At 42.6% G+C, this 10,000-nt stretch overlaps 2 protein-coding genes across 4 annotated transcripts in view; both read left to right on the top strand.

The window, feature by feature from the left end:
- LOC130201596 (gamma-aminobutyric acid receptor subunit rho-2-like) overlaps window positions 1-6,123 on the top strand; it is a 27,932-nt gene extending 21,809 nt beyond the window's left edge. Inside the window, exons 8-9 of the mRNA XM_056426668.1 lie at window positions 180-400; window positions 1,284-6,123. Of these exons, the coding sequence (XP_056282643.1) occupies window positions 180-400; window positions 1,284-1,619 (557 nt within the window). The 3' untranslated portion in view covers window positions 1,620-6,123. The remainder of the gene's footprint in view (window positions 1-179; window positions 401-1,283) is intronic.
- Window positions 6,124-8,141: 2,018 nt separating this feature from the next.
- The window catches only part of syne3 (spectrin repeat containing, nuclear envelope family member 3), a 19,855-nt gene continuing 17,996 nt past the window's right edge, over window positions 8,142-10,000 (top strand). The window contains exons 1-2 of one of the 3 annotated variants that reach the window (XM_056425845.1): window positions 8,142-8,222; window positions 8,594-8,699. In XM_056425845.1, the coding sequence (XP_056281820.1) occupies window positions 8,681-8,699 (19 nt within the window). In that variant the 5' untranslated portion in view covers window positions 8,142-8,222; window positions 8,594-8,680. Of the gene's footprint in view, window positions 8,223-8,445; window positions 8,700-9,127; window positions 9,211-10,000 lie in introns of those variants that run through there. The other 2 variants (XM_056425846.1, XM_056425844.1) reach the window with 2 other exon arrangements.

The raw sequence follows: 10,000 nt of genomic DNA, 5'->3' as shown, positions 1-10,000 counted from the left end.
CAGAATGCATGACATTTTTGTTTTTTTAATTGCATTACAGAAAATAAAGAACTTCATCACAATATTCTAATTTTCTGAGACAGTCCTGTATATGTATATATATGATACGGTGTCTACACCAGTGAAACTCGTCAAACATGTGCAGCAGTAAAAGTCCTGGTTGTGTCTCTTGGGTCCAGGCATCACCACGGTGCTGACCATGTCCACCATCATCACCGGAGTCAACGCCTCCATGCCCCGGGTGTCCTACATCAAGGCGGTGGACATCTACCTGTGGGTCAGCTTCGTCTTCGTCTTCTTGTCCGTGTTGGAGTACGCCGCCGTCAACTACCTGTCCACCGCCCAGGACCGCCGGGAGCGCAAGCTGCGCGAGCGGGAGCGGGAGCGGGAGCGCTCGCAGGTCGGTTCCTGAGCGCTGCTGTCTGCTGTGTGAGAGAAAAGCAACTGCAACCGGACATGCAGTGGAAACATCGAGGAACGAGAGGATCCCGCTCCTGCTTTACCAGCAGAGCAGTCCTTCAGCGGTTTAGTGGTCAGGTGGCTGGTCAGGTGGCTGGTCAGGTGACTGGTCAGGTGACTGGTCAGGTGGCTGGTCAGGTGGCTGGTCAGGTGACTGGTCAGGTGACTGGTCAGGTGGCTGGTCAGGTGGCTGGTCAGGTGACTGGTCAGGTGACTGGTCAGGTGGCCGGTCAGGTGACTGGTCAGGTGACTGGTCAGGTGGCCGGTCAGGTGACTGGTCAGGTGGCTGGTCAGGTGGGAGTATCCTCTTGGGACAGTGACGCGTCTCTGGACCAGGTGTTGGAGTCCGATAAAGCATCAGTCCAGAGTAAACGCTGACCTTTGTGAAAGGAAATAAGATGACCCTGTTGGGACCTTGAATATTCATATAAATATGTTCATAGAGTTTCCTTTAGTTGTTACTAAGTGAATACTCACGATAGACGAAAATGTTGGAGCGATGACTTCAGCGTCCGTCAAGAGGAACGCTGTCCTTTATTAGTCAGATCTCCACAGTTAAATGGGATTATCCTCTGAGGACCATGACTATTCATTACAAATATTGCAATATATTATACTATACTCTATTGCCTATAGTTGTTGAGAATTCTCGTTCTGGACCAGCGTTTTGGAGCGACCAGCAAAGGAACCACTCCCCACAACAACATCACGAAGTTGTTGAGCATGGATCACCAAACTCAGGCTCCTGATGAGTCTGATTCCTTCTGTGAACCCTGACCTCGTGATCACAGTAATGATTACATTGTGTGTTTGTTCCTTGCCAGTCACTGCCCTGCACCTGCGGGATCTCTCAGACGCGGACCACGACCATGTTGGACGGCACCTACAGCGAGGCCGACACCAACAGCCTGGCCGGCTACACCGAGGAGCCGATGGTGCCAGAAGAGGAGCAGGAAGAGCTGCACCGGGTTCCGGAGAAGCCGGAACACATGGTGGTCCACCTGTCGGTGAGCAGCGAGTCCACCAGCACCAAAAGGAAGAAGAGCCTGCGCGCCCTCAACATCATCCAGAACACGCACGCCATTGATAAATACTCCCGGATGTTTTTCCCTGGTTCCTACATCTTTTTCAACCTCATCTACTGGTCCGTCTACTGCTGAGAGACCTCCGGGCCACTAGGGGTGCTGTTGTGCTGGAGGTCTGCTTCTGCAAAGGGCCAGTTCCACAACACGTTCAGCTTAGAGACTTTGGGATTTATTGAGCATTGATTCGACTTTTCTTCTTTTCCCCCCCATGCAGCAATTTGAATGTTCATTAACGCTTCATTAAGTACAAACAAAGAAAATAGTCATTGAAATGCTGTTTTCAAACGACTGATGCTCGTTCCCTCAGTCTATTTAACCTCCCTAACTGTTGAGAAGCTCCTCATTACTGCTGTTCCTGCCAGCTTTGCTAGGTGAAAAGTACATTTTTGTACTTGAGTCTGATGGTTGACAGAAGGTTAATTGTTGTGAGATACTCGATTGATAGATTTCTTTACATTTAATTGTTAGTATGTCACAATGACACATTTTGGCCATATTCTTTAAGCTGGTTATCTCAAAACAAATGATCTAGGCTGCATTTAGTGGCGCTTTTAGCTTAATGCTAATGCCAACATGCTAACATGTTTGTCTTAGCATGATGACGATGTTTAGCAGCTAACATTTACCACGTCCACCATCACGCTATGCTATGCAAACATTAGCTAGTACGGCTGAGGCTGGTGGGAATGTCATTAGTTGTTCTGGTCTTTATAATAATCGATCCCAGAGTTGTCGATAAATATTTCACTCCAAACCACAAAATAAAGTCCTCCTCCTGGTGGCGCTCGAGGCATACCAAGTCGGACCGTCACCAAAGTCAGTAGGATTCACCGTGTGGGGGAAATACATGTCTGTCGAATTGCAAGATGACCCTCCATCTGATATCCTCCACAGTCTGGACCTCAGTGACGACCTGAACCGTCCCTCGAGCTCCACCGAGCATGGCAACGCCTGCTCCTCCTGATGACCTCGATGTGTCTTCATCTGAGCGTTACAGGCTGCACGAACATCAGAGTCTTTACTCTACCGAGATATTTACGTCATGTCCTTTTAAATGGAGCCCACATTTTAACAGAATTTCCATAAAGCGTTAATTGTGATGTGAATATTTAACACATTCTCACTTCCAACTCATCAAAGATGGCAGCTTGGTCAGTGGCCCTAAATCACTTCATGTGTTAACTTAAGGAACATTACAATCCGTGTGGGTTTCTATGGTCACATTGATAAAGCAGGTGGATGAAAAAAAATGAATATCTTTGGATGAAGTGAATTCATGTTATCTATCTCCAGCACTTAGTAATGATCTGGAGATAAGAGGCCAACAATAATATTCAGCTCATGTATTTTTCACTGCTTTTGTATTGCTGTGCTGTTCTGATGTTTTCTGATTTTATGATGATTCTCTAAACTACGAAGACTTTTTGATAAACTGGCCTCTTGGTAGCCAGGTGACAACACAAAACTGGATTACTTAAAAGGCCCTCTTATTTATTGCTAATTGCCTTAGCATGTGATATATACGGGGATACATGTGTTATAATATCTCAAAGGTTTTTTGGTGAATGTGATATTTTCTCCTCAGCGTACTGTAGTTATTTGTCTTTGTGAGGTAACAGAATGAACATAAGCTGACTTAATACAAAGTAATTCACTACTGAATGCAGCCAATCACTTCATATCATTGGAATCAGCTTTCTTGTCCATGTGGCACTGACCGGAGCTCATGCAACAACATGTTGGGATTCTCATCTGAACTTTCTTTTCCTCGTTTGAGTCCACCATACGACTCAAACGAGCATGACGCATTAGATTTAGGAAACGCTCCTAACTTAAGATAACTGACCAGCATAAACATGAAGAGAGTGTGAGAATTGCAATTAAGCGTAATTCATGAGCCAATTAAACCTTCAAAGATCCTGCCCCTTCTTTCCCATATGGAGGTCCTAATTTCATGGATCCAGAAGGATCATTTTAACACCATCAATAGCAACATGGAGGTACCTGCTAGACAAGGAACAGGGAACATTAATGAAGAGGAAATGGTTCCATATGTCTCTCGTTTTGCAGTTTGAGATATTAATATTAATATTTTAGTGGATGAATAACAGCAGAAACATTTCACATGTTCTTCAATTCAAAATACGACAAAATTAGTGAATGTGGGAAGTTCTACTAAATCACTGGAAAAGCCATTTGAGAACCGATTTGTGTTTCTTGATGACGCCCAATGACTTTCACTGAACTTCTGTCAATAATATTCCCTAAATCCCCAAACTATAGCTGCCATTTGTAAGTGAATACTGAATGTGAGGCTTCTTGCATTATAGTTGCTCACCATGTGTATCTGATGCTCTGCTGGTTGGTTCATCACAACGGTTTCATCTGGAAAGTTTGACGGCTGATGAATCAACATCTCGACCAATCAGCTTCTTCCCTGTGGATTAGCTGCTCATTAATGTATTCCCTTTGGCAACTCACTCCTTGAGAACACTTACAGTGTTTTAAGAAGATGAATAAACATGAAGTTCAATGCATTTAAGATACGCCGTGTGGTCGGATGCACCAGAGCACTACGGTTCAGCATTGCACGTCGACCACTGCATCCATACACTCTCAAGTTACAGTTACATGTCAAACCGCCAACTATTCAGTAACAGCAGGACGAGAACACGCTAAATCCAACCAAACTGCTGACACTCAGAGAATAACTCGTACTTATAACCTCCCGGTGTGGCGTCGGCCTATCGTTCCCGTGAGCCGTGTGGTCACTGTGATACGGTCAGGGTCTGAAGGTCCATGTGCCAGAGATGTAGCCTCGCGGTCCTCTCGTGTCTGCCCCTTCAGATTTAATCCAAGAAACAAATATAAAACGTAGATGAACCATTGATGTATTATTGACTAGTGCTCAGGCAGCGCTACTACGGAAGACAAACTGGACGCTACAGTGACTCGCTATCGCCTCTCTGGCTACAAGCGGTACTACAAGACAGGTCGAGGCTAGCTGCTGCGCATGCTCATTTGAGCAGATTTCTCTGCAACACAGACGTCTTTGACATCAGGTTATTCTAACCTCTTCACATTCTGTTGTAAATGTCAGTTTACTATTTTAATGTTTTTAACAACAACTCTGTCCACATCTTACATATTGCACCTTTAAGGATGTAAAAAGATAGCAGCTACCTCTTCTGGTTTCTTAAATGTCAAGTTTTCTGAAATGTTGTGTTTTTGTAAATGCTGTGAATTCTGTAACGTTGTGGTGTTAAAAAGAGGATGTATGTTTAATTTATTTAATTTGACTTAATAACCACTCACCCAGTGAGAGGGTAAGACAGAAACCGGCCTGTGGATTCAAACCGAGGACCGCTGCACCTCTATGGAAGTGAAACGTTAAAACCCCTCATTTAAAGCCACGATGGGAACCGACATGCACATTTGTACATTTTTATGAGGTGGTACAAATTGTTAAAATTATCCCTGTAAATTGTAAAGTACATATATTTTTTGGAGTCATACATGTGTGAAGTAAAAAAAAGAAGATTTGGAGCCGAGGAAATATAAAGTTCTTTCAGATCCCGAAAACCTTTAAAAAAATATTCACAATTGATTCATATTCTAATAGAGTGACATTTGAAATATACTGGTTGTGCTAATGTATTGTAACAATGTAAAGTATTTATTAAAACATTCAAATAATGTTATATACAGGACTGTCTCAGAAAATTAGAATATTGTGATAAAGTTCTTTATTTTCTGTAATGCAATTAAAAAAACAAAAATGTCATGCATTCTGGATTCATTACAAATCAACTGAACTATTGCAAGCCTTTTATTCTTTTAATATTGCTGATTATGGCTTACAGCTTAAGAAAACTCTAAAATCCTATCTCATAAAATTTTAATATTTCCTCAGACCAAGTAAAAAAAAAGATTTATAACAGCTGAGTGTTTGTCAAGGCTCAGGAAACCCTTGCAGGTGTTTCGAGTTAATTAGACAATTCAAGTGATTTGTTTAATACCCTACTAGTATACTTTTTCATGATATTCTAATATTTAGAGATAGGATATTTGAGTTTTCTTAAGCTGTAAGCCATAATCAGCAATATTAAAAGAATAAAAGGCTTGCAATATTTCAGTTGATTTGTAATGAATCCAGAATGCATGACATTTTTGTTTATTTAATTGCATTACAGAAAATAAAGAACTTCATCACAATATTCTAATTTTCTGAGACAGTCCTGTATATAAGTGTAGCCATTTATAGACCAAGCTGTGTGTCTAATCTAATCAAATACAGTCATGAACAGTTCTATAGAATTACAGCATGTTACAGTTATTCACAACTGGGTGAACATTGTTCAACTGAAAATGTGAAAACATTTGAATGATAATATTTAATGTCCAGAGTAAAGTTGTATTCATACATACAGTATGCACATCTATTACATTTCTACCTTTTTTGTTCCTATCTTATGAAATGTTGTGTAGGCCTTTCACTGTAAGCATTCATGTGTTGCTACTGACATTAATGAATGTGACACTGTATTTATCAGGGTATATTAAATGTAATTATGATGAAGTATGCCTTTGATTTAGAAACATCTCCCTGTGATAGAACTTTCTGCCAACACGTCTGCTAACATTTGCAGAGTACATTAGATAACATTAGAGTACATTAGAGTATGTTAAAGTATGTTAGAGTATGTTAGAGTATGTTAGAGTACGTTAGAGTACATTAAAGTATGTTAGAGTACGTTAGAGTACATTAGAGTATGTTAGAGTATGTTAGAGTATGTTAGAGTACGTTAGAGTATGTTAGAGTATGTTAGAGTCCGTTAGAGTACATTAGAGTATGTTAGAGTACGTTAGAGTACGTTAGAGTATGTTAGAGTATGTTAGAGTACGTTAGAGTACGTTAGAGTACAATAGAGTACGTTAGAGTATGTTAGAGTACGTTAGCACATCATTATCCATCTTGTTTAATGATTAGGTGGATCACTTTTACGCCATGCGTTAGCTTCTATCTTCATCCTGTTTTCATAGCTAAGTCTGTTTGACATCCTAGATACATCCTTCACATTGTCTGTTCCCCCATGAACACTTTTTTTGTGTTTACAAAATATGACATTTGTTCAGTGTAAGTGACGGTGCTGCATGGCAGCTCTGACAGCTTGACACAGTAGTAGCAGGGGGCGGAACATAGTGAAGGTTCAATAGCAGCAATCCATATTTTAACAGACATTAGTCATTTTTTTCGAGTACCTAAATAAAATAATCAACAACTGTGGTGGCCTTCTTTTAAAAGGCAACGAGTTGACTACAGTCACCATAACTCTCCCCTACAGTCTACAGCGTGACACTTTCCTTGTCATGAGTCTATTTACTAAATCATAGACAAAGGAACTCATAGAATATTCATAACGACAGTCATCAACACTGTTTAACACAGTGAACTGAGCTGTAGTGTCCCTCCACCTGACGGATGGTGGAGGTCTGGATGGTGGAATATGCCGACTACCAACTCTTCATCCACTCTGTCATATTCATTGTGTTGTTCCTGTGTTTTAATTAGTGTGTAATGATTCCTTCTGGTCACATGACATCTATGACACCTGTCCATCCTGGAGAGGGATCCTCCTCTGTTCTCTCCTCAAGGGTTCTGACCTTTTACCCTGAAGGGTTGTTTGGGAGTTGTTCCTGATCCCATGTGAGGTCAAAGGTCAAAGGTCAAGGATGTCAGATTGTAAAGCACTCTGAGGCACATTAGTAATTTGTGAAAATGGGCTCTACAAATAAACTGACTTAAATTGAATAGTGCTGCAAGAGGAAAGCCCTAAGCTGCTCTTTCTTATACTCTCTCTCTTTTCCTCCATCTTGCCTTTTGTACATTATGATCTGTCTTCTGTTTAACACCGGACACTCCAGCTGCATCCCCAGAGTGCAAGGACACGCACGGTTTTATTTTGGCAGGAGAAAAATAGATGTAAATTTTTCCAATGCATGAAAAAGTCCCCACTTTAAAGCGCCAGTGAGGGACAACCACACTGGGACTGAAGCGTGACGTTGTTTAACGTGACCAAAGATCCGGACGGCATCTCAGGGCCCTCAGTGTGGAACTGCCGGAAGACACACACAGGTGCTCATGAATGTGGATCACCTGGATACACCAGCGGAATGCAACAAGGAGAAGCTCTCGCTCTCGTGGTGAGTCGGGAGCGTCATCACACGAGCTGGGATTCATTCCCAGATTGAAAATATTGACATTGAGTTTAATTGATGAACATGAGCAACGATCTTTCACAGCAGTGACGTTCCATCAGAAACTGAAACCAACCAAGTTAGTCCGTTTGTTATTAGTTTTGGACTTCCACCCTGGTCTGTGGCTCCTGGCTCAAAGCCCACATGTCAATATACTGAAGATTGATATCATTTCATTATTTATTTTTATTGTTTGGTAATTTCCGAAAGGGAGGGTCACTGTAGTTGTTATCAGCCGTTGATTGTCCCAGGGAGAGCGCTCTACTTTACCCACACTACTCACACACTTCTCCCTCAGTCAATATTTCAATGCAGGACGTTTACTTGTCACAGAGCATTTCTACGGTGTGGAATGAATTATACTAGAGTAATGGATATGAAGACCTCCACCTCCACTCATCTGAATCTGTATTCTCGACAGTAAGTAAACAGGTCAGTGTAAATTCATAGTGTAGTGGCCATTTGTCCAAATAAATCAAATAAAACTATAAATCAAATTGCCGCTGACGCTCCGTGGGGGGTTTGTGAGTTGACGCAGCCAAAAAAAAGTAATGTCCATCTCCGTATGTCATTATTGTTATAATTTATTTACTAAACAAACAAAAAGAACAAACTGTTGACACTGCCTCTCGTGTGGAGGTAACCCAGGTGCATGCTGGTCCTGAAGCTACCCACACCTACATGTAACCACAGGTCCTCTCCTGGTCGTAGCAGGAGGTCCTGCGGAGTCTTTTCTGTGTTCCACAGTCCAGAGCCCGGATGAAGTGAGTTGCTGTTCTTTCCACCAATAGGAAGAGACGTCTGCAGTTTGAATCTGTGACTGTGAGTCAGCAGCTGCTCTGGATCTGTGACTTCCTCTGGTTCCAGCTGGTCTGCTGATGAGTTCAAGTGCTGCCGGTAAAACTGAAACACACTACGGGAGGACTACTGTAATACAGTATGAGTTGGAATTAGATTTAAAAAGAGATGGTATGCATGCTTGCCATAAATAAATGGGCTCAATTAAACCTGTTGCTGCCCCATATGAAGAAGCACTCGCGTTCCTTTAGACATGATTAGATTAGATTCAACTTTATTGTCATTACACATGTACAAGTACAGAGCAGCGAAATGCAGTTTGGCATCCAACCAGAAGGACAACAGAAAGTATGATAATAACTACAGGATATACAGATTACAGTAAATAAAGCGCTCTCCAAGAGGGCGGCTTGAGGCCTCACCTGTACTATTGGTAATAAGTTAGACAAAACACTAGACAGATGACATTAAATAATAATGCAAAGGTTGTTTGTGTTGTAACGTCGGGTCGTTGTATAATTCACCAGCAGTCCCTGAAGGCAGCACGTGCACACGGCTCTACTTACTGTACACAACCCGGCGGACGACGAGGCCCCACCGGAGGAACACCGTGAGTGTGTCTGCTCAGCCCAACGCGACGGCGGCGGGCTCCGGTTACCGACAGCCGCGGGAGCCTCGCGCGCTCACGTTAAACTACTGCACTTTATTAATGAGCCGCGGAGGATCGGGTGCGGGGCATAGACCCGGTCTGTTTACCGTAAACCGGTTGTTCGGTCGTAAACTAGCGTCGCATACAGCTCGTTAACGGACTGAAGTTGTGTGCTTGACGTTAACTCTGCGCGAGCTTCAGGTAGAACCGAGCGCGGTGCGCGCGCTTTCCATAACGTGCACACCGAGTGAGGTCACTGCACGTGCGAGTGACCTGGATTAACGTTAATGCGCGAGTTTACTGCGCGAGCTGTCACGCTATCGCGCATGCGTGAAGCTCCTGTTTACATGTCGCCCGCATGTTGTGAGTTTGTTCAAGAAACAGGAAGTTAGACATGATGCTAACGGCTAGCTGCATTCTACATGTTGAGCTAACCGTGAACATTACAGAACGTTGTGAATGTGTTATGTTCATTTATATCAAACACAAACTAGACTCAAACTAGCAATGGCACTTATATATATTATAAATAACTTAAGAAAAAACAAAACAAATGTAGTATAAAGAACAGCTGTGTTGTCTTTCTCCATACAACCAAGTTTAAGAGTTTGAGGCTAAACCAGCAGAAGGAATGTTGTGGTGGGAGACAGAGTCATGCTTTGATTTCCCCTGTGAGAAATGATGTGGCGCCTCTTTGTGCTGCTGCCACGCTGAGGACCCTCCCCCCATAACCAGGACCCTCCCCCCATAC

The sequence above is a fragment of the Pseudoliparis swirei genome, chromosome 11 (genome assembly GCF_029220125.1).
Source record: "Pseudoliparis swirei isolate HS2019 ecotype Mariana Trench chromosome 11, NWPU_hadal_v1, whole genome shotgun sequence".
Taxonomy (NCBI): domain Eukaryota; kingdom Metazoa; phylum Chordata; class Actinopteri; order Perciformes; family Liparidae; genus Pseudoliparis; species Pseudoliparis swirei.
The sequence above is the reverse complement of the archived record's forward strand: the minus strand, read 5'-3'. Positions and strand labels throughout refer to the sequence as shown.